The sequence below is a fragment of the Peromyscus californicus genome, unplaced genomic scaffold (genome assembly GCF_007827085.1).
Source record: "Peromyscus californicus insignis strain IS unplaced genomic scaffold, ASM782708v3 Scaffold_8__1_contigs__length_139910024, whole genome shotgun sequence".
NCBI lineage: Eukaryota > Metazoa > Chordata > Mammalia > Rodentia > Cricetidae > Peromyscus > Peromyscus californicus.
Window position 1 is genome coordinate 14,582,537 of NW_026294606.1, and position 14,848 is coordinate 14,597,384.

Sequence of the window (14,848 nt, forward strand, 5' to 3'; positions counted from 1 at the left end):
GAGTATACACATACACATCATTTGAACTAAATAAACTCCTTTAATCTCAGCACCTGTGGGTCAAAGGCAGGCCAATCTCTGTGAGTTCAAGACCAACCTGGTCTACATAATTAGTTCCAGGCCAGACAGAGCTACAGTGTGAAACCCTGTCTCCAAATAATGATAGAGCCTGGCATCGGGGCTCAAACCTTTAGTCCCAGCACTCTGGAAACAGAGACAGGCAGATCTCTGAGTTTGAGGCCAGCCTGGTCTACATAGTAAATTCCATGGCAGCCAGGACCATATAGAGAGACTCTGGTTCAAAAAAAACTAATGATAATGTTAAGAGTATGAATGTGTTCATAGTATTATTTCCAATAGGCAAAAGGTAAAATTAATCCATTATCTATTAGTTAATGAACAGATACACTGTAGTAATTGATCTATCTATATACTATAATATTAACTGGTCATTTAAGGTAGTGGGTGGGCCTTGAAAATATATTAAATAAAAGCATGTCACCAAAAAAGTTTCACACAATAGGGTTCTACTTGTCTAAAATTTCCAGAACAGGGAATCTGTAGCAGAAATATGTCAGTGTTTACCTAATTCTGTGCTGGGGACAACACCTAAAGGCCACAAGAGTTTCCTTACAGAATAAAGAAAACATTTGGGAATTACAAAGTGGTATAGTTGTACCACCTTGAGAATATACTAAAATTGTGTGTTCTAGTTGTTTTAATATGCTATTATGAGGTGTTTTTTTTTTAAATCATTCAATTGTTTCGGCATAATCTTTTGAAGTCAAGATGAACTGACATCTATGGAATTCCAAACTGTCCATGGGACTCCCCGATTCCAGTTGGCTCCCATGAAACTTAGTAGAGGGGAGGTGATATCACTTTTCTATGGTATTGAGCCAGTATGGCTGAAGCATAGCACAAGCAGCCCTATAAAGCTCTATTAAAATGTAGCTCCTTTGCACTCAAGTCAGCCAGTGCCTCAATGCCCTGGGTGTCAAGTGTGGAACAGCTGGATATCAAATGGCCAGCAACACCCCCCTTCCTCTACCATAAACACCAGGGTTTTGTTTTTGTTTTTCCATGCAAATTCCACCATATGGCACACAGCTGAGTAAACACACAGCCTCAACATTGCTCAGTGGCACTCAGGCCCAGCACTCCCAGAGAGCCAGAGAGCCTGGGACCCTGGAGTGGAAGCACAGGAGCCAGCTGGTTAGTGTGCATGAGGCTGCTCTAACAGCCTCCTCCATAACAGCCTTCCTGGTGACATCTGGAGACACACAGGCTTCTATTGTCCTCTGTCCACCAGAGCATCTGGTGACATGCAGAGTCCACCTGTGCACTAGACAGAGCATGTCCAAAACCGTCCTTCCAAAGCCTGGCCAGGTACTTCCCATGTCTGGGCCTTGGCTTTATTGATGGAAGAATGTGTTCGGTGGATAGTTTCTGATGAACATTTTTGTTGTCTTACTGGTTTTCATCCCAGCCTTTTCAGACCATGATTAACTCCTCCCTTTATCAAAGTCAAATATAGTAATTATCTCAAGTTTCCTGTCACTCTTAAAACTAGCTGATCGCAGCTGGGAGGTGGTGGTGCACACCTTTAATCTCAGCACTTAGGAGGCAGAGGCAAGCAGATCTCAAGTTTGAGGACAGCCTGGTCTACAGAGTTCCAGGACAGCCAGGGTTACACAGAGAAACCCTGTCTGAAAAACACAAACAAAAAACCTAAGTGATCTCTGGCTTCAAGAACACTTTGCATAGTTAGTTTGACCATTTATTACAGCTCTTCTGCCTTCCCCCTCAAAGTCTCCTATGTCTTTGTCATTAAGAATGGCACTTACGGAGTTCGAGAGATGACTCAAAGGTTAAAAGTACTGGCCACTCTTCCAGAGGACCCAGGTTAAATTCCCAGTACCCACATGACAGCTCCCAACTGTCTATAACTCCAGCTCCAGGGGATCCGGCACCTCACCCAGACATATATGTAGGTTGTGGGGCATTTACCCAACCACCCCCACAGTTCCCCAGAGTTTTCTTGAGTGCGAGCAGCAGGAAATATTAGATAGAAGGATTTATTGCGGAGAATCTTGCGGAGATAAACAGATAGAAAATAAAGGATAGCCTCGAGAGGGCCTGGAACCTATTCCAACGGGCCCTGACTGTCTCTGCCCCAGAGTTTTTATAGAGACGCCAAGGGGTGGCGCAAAAGACCTCCTCCCCCAGCACAGCCAAGTGCAGACCATCCCAGACACCTGCACTCAGGCCCGTGGTCTAATCATCCTCTATGCGGACCTGCTGGGTAAAGCCACGAGGAACCGGAGAATGGGCTCCCACAGTAGGTAAAACACCAATGCACATAAAATAAATTATTTAAGGAAAAAAATGGCACTTGTATTGGTAACTATAATAAGACTGCTATTCTTGGGGTTTACTCAGGCTGTCAGCTTTTAATTCCTTCCTGCTCCTCACTTTGTTCTAGAGCTGAGGTGATCAGGCAAGGAATGAAGTTGGCTAAATGTAGCAACCTTAACTTACATGGAAGAAGCTTTTGAGTCCCAGCTTTCCTGAAGCACGTGTCTGAATGCCTGCCCTCTGCCCAATGTCAGTCCTCCTGTCCGCATTATAAAAGCTAAGAGTATACTTTTTAGTGAAAGCATCTAATTTGAGTCTTCCTTTTGCTCATGCAGCAGAGAGGCCTAAGGAGTGGAAATCAGCTCCCTCTTGCTTGAAGGCCAACCCTCAGGCCCCACCTTGGAGCCAGCCCAAGCCCCAGCACTCCCTTGAGCCTCATGTACTGCTGCCAAGCACAGTCTGGAAGCTGAACTGCCACGTTCACACACACTCCTTCACGTTCCTCAAACAGTTGTTATTAATTTGGAAGAGCCTGAGGTTTAAACATCAACCAACACTTTCCACTGAAATCACTTAGGTATACATTTTTCTCCTAAAATCTTGTTTTGCTGAAATTAGTAATTATCTGTAAAGTACACCAGCCCACCCCAGCTTTGGTGTCTGGACGTGTTCTCTGTTGGTGGCTGCATGTGTAGATGCTGGCAGTCATGGCTTTCCATGCCAGAAGTGGCTCACCCAGGCGTGGTATTCTCTGAAGGGTTGTACTACGTCTTTGCCCCCATGGAGCCTTTCCTATTTGATGGACCTAGGCTGCATTAATCCAGCCAGTTTCTACAGTCCTAGAAGGATCTGCCCCAGGTCCCAGCCCTAGCCCTTGGTGACAGTAGCTCCCTGGCTGCCCCAGAACAGCTGCACCTCACAGTCCCTGCTTGCCTTAGGTATATAACCCTAGGAAGCATCTCCTCTTCAGGTACTGAGGGGATACATGGAAGGACCCTTCAAAGGTGGCCGTGAAACCTTAACATCTCATGATGATGGCAACCTCAAGTTTGTTCTTTATCCTCTAACCCTGTAGTCTGTACAAGAACAGACAAAGGGGCCACTGCTATGCACATCAGTTCTATTTGTCTTCCATTCAGATACCTGGAAAACAAGCTTTGTTGTCATAGTGATATAAATGAGTGTATCAGTTCTGATATGCTAGAGCCTCCTAGGTCCTGCTGTGGAAAACAAGCATGCAGACATGTCCAGAGCAGTCATACTATCTGAGGAACCATACCTCCTCTAGAATGACACACCTAGAAATCTGTGACATTCAACCCGTTCCTGTTCTCTATAGACACAACACCGAAACAGGAATAGGACAGGTCTTACCATGAAGCCGACACCAAACCACATGCTTTTCTTATCACAGTGGGAGCCTGGAACCTCCACCACAGTGTGGGCACCTGGGTGGGCCTGGCCCATGTCAAGGATTCAAGGGCAGAAGCTTATCTGGGTGAGTTGTGAGGACGGACAGACTTGGTGCATCTGCTATAGCAGGATAGCAGCCAGTACCCACAAGAGCCTCAATTCAGAAGGCTTTGCTGACATAGAGTAAGTCTCCATTGTGCAAAGCCCTTCAAACACTAGCTTGAGGGATGTAGTGCTCATCCAGGTCCTGAGAAGGAGTTGACAAGGAGTCGGACCAAGAGGCAGGCAGGCAGACATACAGTGAAATTGGAAAGGGACAGCCATGAGCTCCTGGGGTGACAGAATAGGTAAGAATAGGAGTGGGAACGTACAGCAGGCACCAGCAAATAGCACATAGAACACTTCCATTTCAGGCTCCAAAATTTTCCTGCTGGCTTTCAAGATGCTATTTCTTCTAGATGGATCAGACTGTAACCATTTATTTTCACAAACAGGAGAAGTACCCAGATAGCGTGTACCTCTCAGAGGGCACCTGTTCCCACTGCATGGAGATCCGCAGTGCCAGACAGCCAGGGTAAGTCTGTGCAGCAGTGAGTCCTGCGACCAGGACTGTCCATTGGAGAGGCTAAGAAACTACCTAAGGAAGACTAGAGAGTATCCCGTGGAGAAAGGGGGGATCACAGCAGACACCCACCAACAGTGGGCAGCTGGACTGCCCTGCAGCCATGAAGGGAGAGCGAAGGTAGGAAGGAATGCAGGTCTGGAGGAGCTAAATGCTGGCCTGGGGACAGCAAGAGGCATTTCTCTTCAGGGCCTTTGGATGGCCAAGAGAAGGTAGAGAGGTAGGTAGGCGGGTAGGTGGGTAGGAGGTGTGTCTGTGTCTGGGCGGGGGGGGGGGGGGGGGGGGGGGGGGGGGGATGACAGGGGCAGCCACAGGAAGCCAGGTCACCAGAGCCTCAGAGAAGCCGAGATAAGATGTACACCTCTACACTAGGCACCAAAGACTCCTGGCAGCACCCTCCCACAGCCACACTCACTCTTGTTCCTTTGTGTTGACAGATGTGCGCATCTGTTCCTCAGGACCTACATCAACAGCCTAACCATACCTAGTCTGCCTTCTAGCAGGGTCTTCCTTACACAAGCAAGCTGCTGGGGCTGGCCTTTGTCATGTGGTTGTAGTTCACTTCTTCTCATGCCTCATCCTCCAGGGAGGAGAGTTCTGACTGTCTTTCTCAGGTCCTGAGGGTTTGGGCTTTTCATTCCTGTTTCTCCTGCCATACAACACACGAGCTTCTCCTAGAATAAGAAAATTCCAACCATGAAGAAAGTGTGTGTGCAGCTTTCTATCAATTTCAGATCATTTTCAAAGTATACTGCCCCAACACTACCACAGGAACATCCTGTTGCCTGTCCCATTACTTATCATATTGATATTTGCCAGGGTATGGGTACAAAGCTTCTTGCTGTGGCCCAAGTTTGCAAACTGTCCTATGGAACTACTAATCACACACCTTCCTTTGTGGGGAGAGGTCCTTAGGAGAAGGTTGAGCCTGGCCAGCAGAGACCACATGCTCAGAGGCTAATCTTTCTAAATTCCAAGATCAGCAAACATTGCCTTTTTTTCAGGTTTGAACTGGTGATTGTTTGGAGGATACAAATAGATGAGGAAGGGAAGGTTTTCCCGAAGCTGGATCTTCTCACCAAAGTCCCAGAGAGAGGTAGGTCTCCGTTGCATGGATACCCTTTCCAGAAGACTTCTCAGTATACCCAACAAAGAGTTTCCATGGGAAGAATCAGAAGTTGAAATTGTCATTAATGTACTTTGTAGATCACCTTTTAATGTACTTTAATCAATAACTACCCAGACAGCACATGAGAGGGGCCTACTGTCCTCAAATTACAGGTGACAGCGCTCCTTGGTCTTCTGCACCCTGTCTCTAGAGCATCCCATGCGTGGCTGTTGGGGGAGGAAAGGTCTTATTAGACAGACACTATGAGGTTTCTTACCAAATGTGTTTTCTTCACAGCCCTGGAGCTGGACAAGAACAGGGTCATAGAAACTGCTTCTCTGAGTTTCCGAAGCCTGCTAGGAGTACTTGGAATTGAAGCTGCTCTAGACAGCCTGATAAAATTGCTTTGTGTGGAAAATGACTAGTTTCCTGCTGGCAAGCATATAGGAATAAGATGCTGGGCTGAGGAACATATGACTTACGTTAAGTATGAACATTTGCTCTTTTCCAATTAGAAACCACATCCTTCAAACATGCTTTTGTGTGCACTAGTGGTACATTACATAGAACTTCCACGGCATAGAAATAAAGCTTTTCAGATATGTTAAAAGCAACATGTAATAATGTTTTGTATAAATAAGTTTAATATTTGAGAAAATGTTCCAAGAATGGTTGTCCATTCTCAAATGAGTGTAGAAGAGCTGTGCCTCCAACCTCACATCAAGATGGCCCAAGACAGCATGAGACACAGCCCAATCCAAAGCTACCCACCTTGTCTGCATGGCAGCATCTCCCAGAAAGTCCTGACACTCCTTCTGGCCTCCTACAAAAGTAGGACCGTTTGACAGTGATGACTGCATTGTTCCTTTTACTTGGGAACTTCACTGAAAACACGCTCACAATCTGAATGTGGTACATGACTATAATGCCAGCACACAAGAGCATCCCAAGTTTAAAGCCAGCCTTGGCTACATAGTGAGTCACTGTCTCAGAAAACAAAGGCTGAAATATACCTCCATAGTAGAACAATTGCCTAATGTGTACAAGGCCCTAGATCCAATCCCCAGCACCACAAAAGAACTACCCAGTCTAAGGCTGTATCATCTTAGACACAGAGCTAACATTTGGTGAGTGCCTCAGTTACCTGTTGTTATGCTGCCAAGGTGACGGGTTGGTGTGGGCATCCTGAACTAAGCAGAGCACATCAGAACATGGTTGGACTAGGGCCCTATCCACATCAACAGGGTGCTCCATCTGTGTTCTGTACCACAAGAGAGGCTACTTGTTTCCATCCGCCTATCTATATTGTTTAGCCTCTTGCTAAATAGTAATTCTCCAAGAGAGGTCAGTGTTCCAGAAATAAGTTTCACAAAACTGCTCTGAGAGCCTGGGACCCAGCCATACCTGAGATCAGAACTGTGGCATCAGGCATAACTACCACACACACACACACACACACACACACACACACACACACACACACACACACACGCCCGCACACACACAGCTAGTTGGCCTCCAAACCAGTCAACATTGAGTCAAAACAAAGCTGAAGGCCGTTTTCCCCTGCCCATCCAGAGTCATAAGAACATGACCTTCAAGCACATGGCTTAGATGAAGGCTATTTGCAAATATCCCAGCATACACCAGTCAAAAGAAAGTCAAGGATCCAAATGTACAAGTGTCTTTACCTGAGTGTTCAATAATTAGAATATTAGGACAGAATTTAACAAATTCTATAGGAGGTCACTTGATTCAAACAAGTATAATTCTCAAATTATCACAAAATTTCCCACAAAAGTTTACAATCAGCAAAATATTTTCTTCATTTTTCATGTAGCATTTTCATACAGTTCCATGGTTTTTACTACTATGTTACAATAAGCCTTCATTCGTCTCTCAAAAGGATGATATAAATAATCAGTCTGTACAGCCTACCATAGGATAAAAAATGAAGCCAAAACTCCCAATGATTTCATAGCAGCCAGGCACACTTTTGGTGACCCCAGTAAGAATCCTCAGTGCCAGCTAGGAGCCTTCTATAGCCCTGATGAAAAGAGCAAGGCCCTAGACCCACATACCTAACATGTCCCAGAGATGAATGTGGCTTAGGAGGAAGGGAACCTTGTTCCTCAACCACCCGAGACACCAGAGTGCCAAGAAAACTCCAGGCTGTCAGGTACACCCACCCAGCTGACCACAGCAGCTCTGAGTACAGCTCTGCTTCCAGCCTCTACAGCAGCAATTTCAGGTAGGAAAGAACGCCTCAGCTCTCCCTAGAGTTAAAATCATAATGAAGAATTTAAAACAACAACAACAACAAAAGCAATGCTCGTGTGAGTGGTGTCCATCCTGACCTGAGTCTGGTGTTCCCTGCTGCTGCTAACCCTTTACAAAGCCTTGGGCTTCAGTACCTCCACAGGGACCTGAGTCTAACCCACTCAGAACCAATGTCCACACTAACCCCTGACCGCTCTGCAGCAGGAAACCACCCAAAGCCTGTGTTGATGTGTGATTTGCATTGAAAAAGTGACCAGTTAACAACTGGGAAAGTTCCAGTAGTATCCATGTTTTCTTGAAAATCCAAACTGTAAGATACTTGTGACAATTCAAGTTTTCTATGTCAAGAGTCTGGTGGTAGGAGATCCAAACCTTGGGTCTTAATAATAAGGCTTTTTGCATTAGAGAATTAGACGTGAGCTCTGCTTGGAAGAACTACCCAGGATGTTTTCCTGGGGCTTAACGGACACTTCCACTCTAAGAAAACAGATGGCTTGCTGGGACACAGCACTCACGTCCTACATTCCTTGTCCTAGAAGATTCTAGTGCTCTTCAATTCCTTGTCTCTGAGAGGCAGTCTAACCTCAGCAGGGGTTAAAAGCAAAAACATTCACAGCCAAGTCACCCAACACAACTGAAAATAGCTCTGTCATTCAACTTCCACATTCAAGTTTCAAAGACACCGCAGGGGGAAAGTTAGACCTTGTGGAGAACTAATGTGCAATCTTCGTGTTCCTTGAACCGAGTCGACCTCACAGTGTCGTCTTTGGCATGCACAGTCTTTGAGTAATAGTTGACTATCTTGCTGTCTAGTTTATACTGGTGAGGAATGCTCTCATAGGGCTTGAGGTCGAGGTCCAGTACAGACACAGAGAAGGCCAGCCGGGACCTTGATGAAGGGATAACAGGCCTCTGGTCAGAGCTGCAAGTAACAAAAGAATTTCAGATTACACAGACCCTCAGGTCCTCCCAGCCCAGCTCTCAGAGCACCCATTCTGTGTCTGTGTGCATCTACTGTCTGTGCCCGCCTCACACACTAGCACAGGTAAGTGACTGCTAGGCCACAGGCCAGCACACTGTGTCTGGGAAGAGGGTTAAAAGAACAGAAGGTGGAAAAGCCATTATGTGGAATGTGTGAGTGATATTCCCCATGTTCCAGTGGTATTAACGAATGCTGGAAAAGTCACTTTATCGTGAGCCAAGTATTACAAAAGCTAAGAAAAAGTGAAAAGTAGACCAGGCTGTGGGACAGCCAGATGGATGACTGTTGAGAACAGGCTCTGTCTATGTGCTTTCCCATTGCTGCTGAGAACCAGTTCCCTCATGCTTTTCACATCTGGAGAGCGAGCGCCTTTGTGTTAACTCTCAGGTCACATCTTCAGTGTTTGTTTCTCAGGACCTTTGTGGATTTTATAAACATCAGAAAGTCATGTGCTTCTAACAATATTAACACTGACTTGAAAACCTTTTCAGAGTAACTTCAGACCTGGCACTGAGGTTGCAGTGTATCCAACTGTTCTGAAAACAGTACATATAGTGTTCACACTATTGCCTGAATGGCATCTAATCCCAGGCTGGCAAAAGAGAACTGTTGGGGAGTTCTGGTTCCTCCATGATCCTTACTCTTGTGGATTTAGAAATCATTAAAAGAAGAGACAGAATACCAGTTTCAAAAACTCTGGAGTTAGAAGAACAAACACTCACATACATGGGCCTGTTCTAAAGTACACTAAAGCCTTGATTCTCTTTTCTTGTTCCAGAATCCTGTTTATAGGGAAAAAATTAAATTGGGCTCAGTCACAGGTCTGACAGGTGACCACAAGCTCCAGGACAGCCAAAGGCACAGGCCAGTGTACACCAGCCCCTTAACACTGAAAAGCTTGTCTCCTTCAGACTGTATGGCTAAGACTCATCAAATGCCCAGGCACAGTTATCCCTACTGCCATGACCACATACATATCCCTATGGTAGCCTTGGAAACTGGTACTGGAATAATCTAGGGGCTGCAGAGCTGCTGTCTTAACCTTGATAGCTATTCTCCAAGACACTAACTAGCTTCAAGGGAGGCCAGGAGATAAACAGTAAAGCCAGAGCACATACTCTTTGTAATAGACATGGCAGGGTTTAGAGACAAGTAGCAATAAGAATCTTCCTGGTAATTCCAAACTCTTCAAAAGCCTGCAGCAACAGGAAGATGACTTACAAACTTCAACCACGATAGAAACAAATGGCAGCCACAGAGGCTTGTGGGATGTCCATTAAAATTCAAGGATATAAATTCAGCCTTGGGTTTACTGTGCATCTTAGGATGGACCCAGCCCTAATTTATCTCTGGTTTCCCTGAGTGTTATTTCCTTAAGCTAGGTGCAGTTCCGGTGAGCACACCTTTCTCAAAGAAGGCTAATGTCTGTGAATATTCTCCAGGAAAAATCGGGGGTGGAGGTCATCCTTCTCCAGTCACAGACTCCTGCAGCTCTTCCCACGGGCAGACAAGCAGAGCAGTAGAGTCACTTGGAGTGTCCTGTTGCCATCCCCCTAGCTCCTCTGCTCTTGCTTCACCCAACGTTGAGCCTCCTGATAGATGGGCCCTATTATCTGCCTTGAGACCTGACCTTAGCAGGTAAGGCAGCCCCCAAGGGCGGGGCCCATTCTTCCTCTTCAGAATCCTCTGCAAAGACAAGTCAGAATTTCCTGGTCTGTCATCTCTCTTCAAATTGGTCACAAATTCTCAATTTCCACAAAATAGGTTTGAGGAAGCATAATGCCAAGTGGCAAAGCTTTTCAAACTTTAAAAAGTTATAAACATTTCACATTTTAAAATTAAATAAGCTTGAATCAGTATTCATAAAATACTTAAGAATGGAAATGGCTTGTTACCTGTTTTTCTTTTCTCCTTACTTTTTTACCTTGGACCTCTAAACAAAATTCATTTTATCGGTACATTTATTGTAACATGAAATAAACTACCAAGCCTGACAAAGAGCTCAGGCTCAGGATGAACTGTTAAGAGATTAAATATTTGCCGGGCGGTGGTGGCGCACGCCTTTAATCCCAGCACTCGGGAGGCAGAGGCAGGCGGATCTCTGTGAGTTCGAGGCCAGCCTGGTCTACAGAGCGAGATCCAGGAGAGGCGCAAAGCTACACAGAGAAACCCTGTCTCGAAAAACCAAAAAAAAAAAAAAAAAAAAAAAAAGAGAGATTAAATATTAATACAAAATTTAAAATTTCATAAGCAAATGGTTGCATCATAACTCAACCATATCATTTGTACATTGTTTTCAAATTTCTAAATCAAAATTATGCTGCAAAACCACATTTCCTAGCCTCTAAAGATTTCAGTAATGAGAATTTGAGAATCAGAATCAGAGATAAAAAGTTATACTGGGTCACACTGGGGAGGTGGGCGAGTCCACATTAAGTATCCCTTGATTGTTATCTCCTTGCCAGCTTAAAAAGGCAAAAGTGAGATGTTGGTCAGATTGAGCATGTCCACTATGGCCAACTATGTACCTCTGAGAGTCTACTATTTCCAAGTCATGATGGTATTTCAGTTTTGTTTTAAGCACAAAAGTGAGACAATCTTCCTATCTCTGGAAAAGAGAACAGATACAATACTTGATGGCTGGTGATCCTGTGCCTCCAGCCATCTGGACACACACCCCTATGACCCCACAGCAAATGTTGGTTACTGGGCAGTTGATCAGGGTGTGGAAATGGACCCCAGCTTTCAGCTTTTCTCAGATGACACAACTGTGCACCATACAAATAGACACATTGGTGGTGCAGGGGCTGACACACAGGTCTGCCCTTCAGCTGTCAACCTTTGAATCAGTGTCCATCTGAGCAGCACCTTGCATTCAAGCACTTCCTTTCCCACCGCATCCGTGGCCAGGTTTGGGAGTGGCCCTCATCTAGCACAGTGCCTTAGTCCACTGAAGGGCTCCTCACAGCTAAGGTGTGGGTCTTTCTTAGAGGGTGACAGGATAACTAAACAGAGTCAACTGCCTTCACCAGTTATGCCCTATAAACGCTCCTCAGCATGCTGTACCAGAAAGTAGACAGTGCTGTATGTGCCAGAGAACCTGACTAGAAACCATGAAGCTCAAAAACATCAGAAAGATGGATGATCACCCTAACCCAGGAACACAGGTCAGATGTGGAGGACTCCGGAGAAGTCTGTAGGGTTTGGCACTCCTGAAGATCAGCGCTGAAGACGCTAACTCCAAGAGGATGCTGGGGCTCCGCCTGAATCACTAAAGCCAGGGGAGATGACTCCAGCTAACCAAACGTTTGGGGAGAGTGGTGGCAAACGTGCTGGTTACTCAGAAGAGGAGTGAGAATAACAATACACTGCTTGAGAGGTTTAAAAAGGACAGTAACAGTTGTGAAAGCTAGCACATTCTGCAACCTGTAAAAGGCTCAAGCATTCTGACCTGGATGGAGTCTGGGCTTCCTCTGAAAGGAATCTGCCACATTATTTCCACTGCTTCTAAGTTACTAGAGTATTGTCTTATAAAACAATAATGAGCATTCCAATTTAAGAGATATTAATAGAAATAGAAACATATATGATAATAATCATTTTTAAATGGATAAGTCTGTTATTATCCAGAAATGCCTTTAATTAAATCACAAGTTTCTAGAGAATAGAGTTAATAAATAAGCTCGCTGGGCGGTGGTGGCGCATGCCTTTAATCCCAGCACTTGGGAGGCAGAGGCAGGCGGATCTTTGTGAGTTTGAGGCCAGCCTAGTCTACAGAGCGAGATCCAGGAAAGGCGCAAAGCTACACAGAGAAACCCTGTCTCGAAAAACCAAAATAAATAAATTAATAAGCTCCCATCTAGCCAGGCATGGTGGCACACATCTTTGATCCCAGCACTCTAGAGGCAGAGGCAGGTGGATCTTTGTGAGTTCAAGGCCAACCTAGTCCACAAAGTGAGTTCCAGGACAGCCAGGGCTACACAGAGGAACCCTATCTCAAAAAACCACACACACACACACACACACACACACACACACACACACACACACACACACACAGAAAAGCTCCTATCCTTCAGAAAAAAATGAAGGCCTTTGAGAGTCAAACAAAGATACAGTAGCCCCATCCGGTAGGGTTTCTAAATATGGGAGCCTCCTTGCCACCATCGTCCACAGAACCATTAGACCGAGATAGATGTCATGCAATGGTGCCTCACCTTGTGCCCTGTAAATAAGGGGAGAGTGCGATCATGATGGAACAGTCCTTGGCGGTCATGGCTACTCGGTACTGCTGCACCTGTGGAGGAGAGAAGGGGTAGCTTCAAGTCACAAAGCCTCTCCACCAAATAAAGCAACTGTTTCCTGTGATAAAACCTGAGGGTAAAGTTAGGAGAATGACTGACATACAGTAGGAACTAGTCCCTGTGACAATACACACACCAGCCCCCCACCCTAGCCTTTCACTTCTCATTGTAAGCACATGGACCCCAGCTGGATCCCTGAGACTTGGGACTCTGTCTTTGTGGGAGGAGGAAGCAGAAATTTGCCGCAGCTTCTCAATATGTGGACTACACTGAGTCCTCAGCAGTTATCACTCTGTACCTTCTAGAAGATGCATGCAGGATATTTGGGGGAATGATGATTATAGCAATAGTGCACACATTCTAGGGCTGTGAATCTAGGAACTCTGCATCCTCAGCTGGCAGTGAGGTATCCCACTGTATAACGAGAAAACTGAAGACAGACCCGCCAGGTGATGGCAGGGCTGGTCCCAAGCACAGGCGTATGCTTCTGAACCAAGCTCTTCCACAGAACAAGTCAAGCAAATTCAGTTCTGCATCATGAACTTGCATGGTGCCTGCCAGAAACCACAGTACATGCCAGTCACTACATGTGACTGGCACGTAGGGAGAGACCAAAGATAGTGACCACAGTGGTCACCTCTCCAACACACAATCTGAGGAAGTTTTTCAATCCCTTCTGTTCTTTGGACCTTGGTGCATCTTTTGAGTATTTTAGATGAAACAGCTCCTACTTTCATAAAAATTAACTACACAAAAGGAACTGGCCTTACACATCATCACTGGCCCCAGCATCAAACTGATAACACAAAGTACTCTCTTTTCTCCCCCTGAACCATTCCTTTTGATTTCACAGAAGCAGGGGATGCTGCCCTGAGAAAACCTCAGGTTGCACTTCCCTGAAGCAGGGAGGAGAGGAAGGAGCAGATCACATACCAGGCCTGCTGGCTGTTCTGGGCCTGAAGAACCTGGAAGCAGGAGACACCCAGCTCCCATCCACACACCCTCCAGTTAGCGTAGAAAGGTGTTATTTCATGATACCTAAGCAGAAGTCTGGTCAAAAAGTGTACGGGGTCGTTTCGTGTGTCAACTGGACACCAGCTATAGAGCATCAGAGGAAGGAGCCTGAGCTGAGGAAATGCCTCCTTGAGATCCAGCTGTAGGGCATTTTCTCATTTAGTGATCAATGGGGGAGCCCAGCTGATGGTGGTGGTGCCATCCCTGGGCTGCTGGTCCTGGGTTCTATAAGAAGGTGGGCTGAGCAAGCCATGGGAAGCAAGCCAGCAAGCAGTACATCTCCATGGCCTCTGCATCAACTTCTGCCTCTGGGATCCTGCCCTGTTTCTGTTTCAGTTCCTGTCCTGACTTCCTTCACTGATGAACAGCAGTGCTGAAGTGTAAGCCAAATAAACCCTTTCCTCCCCAACTTGCTTTTTGGTCACGGTGTTTCGTTACAGCAGTAGAAACCCTGACTAAGACCAAAAGAGAGCTAAATAGTAAATGTCCTGAAGGCACGCCCAGTCTAACCAAGGTACAAAACAAAGAAGCCATATGAGACAGTTTTAAAACCTAAACAATTATCAAGAACTTTACATGACACAGTCCTAGTCCAAAAGCTAAAGATGACCGATCTGACCAACATGGAGAATGTCTAAGTCCTATCCAGCTGTCGTGGTGTACACCTACAATCCCAGCATTTGGGAGGAGTCAGAAAGACCACGAATTCAAATCACCCTCTGCAACAGCAGTGAATTTGAGGCCAGGCTGGACTCCATATACATTTT

General features: G+C 45.7%; 2 protein-coding genes across 4 annotated transcripts in view; one reads left to right on the forward strand and one right to left on the reverse strand.

The window, feature by feature from the left end:
• Cenpp (centromere protein P) overlaps nucleotides 1-6,115 on the forward strand; it is a 214,727-nt gene extending 208,612 nt beyond the window's left edge. The window contains exons 6-8 of the mRNA XM_052727299.1: nucleotides 4,266-4,345; nucleotides 5,398-5,489; nucleotides 5,799-6,115. Coding sequence (XP_052583259.1) covers nucleotides 4,266-4,345; nucleotides 5,398-5,489; nucleotides 5,799-5,926 — 300 coding nt within the window. The 3' untranslated portion in view covers nucleotides 5,927-6,115. The remainder of the gene's footprint in view (nucleotides 1-4,265; nucleotides 4,346-5,397; nucleotides 5,490-5,798) is intronic.
• The window catches only part of Ippk (inositol-pentakisphosphate 2-kinase), a 71,281-nt gene that overhangs the window by 19,645 nt on the left and 36,788 nt on the right, over nucleotides 1-14,848 (reverse strand). The window contains exons 12-13 of one of the 3 annotated variants that reach the window (XM_052727295.1): nucleotides 12,981-13,060; nucleotides 7,170-8,703 (exon numbers count right to left, since the gene is read on the reverse strand). In XM_052727295.1, the coding sequence (XP_052583255.1) occupies nucleotides 8,478-8,703; nucleotides 12,981-13,060 (306 nt within the window). In that variant the 3' untranslated portion in view covers nucleotides 7,170-8,477. The other 2 variants (XM_052727297.1, XM_052727296.1) reach the window with 2 other exon arrangements.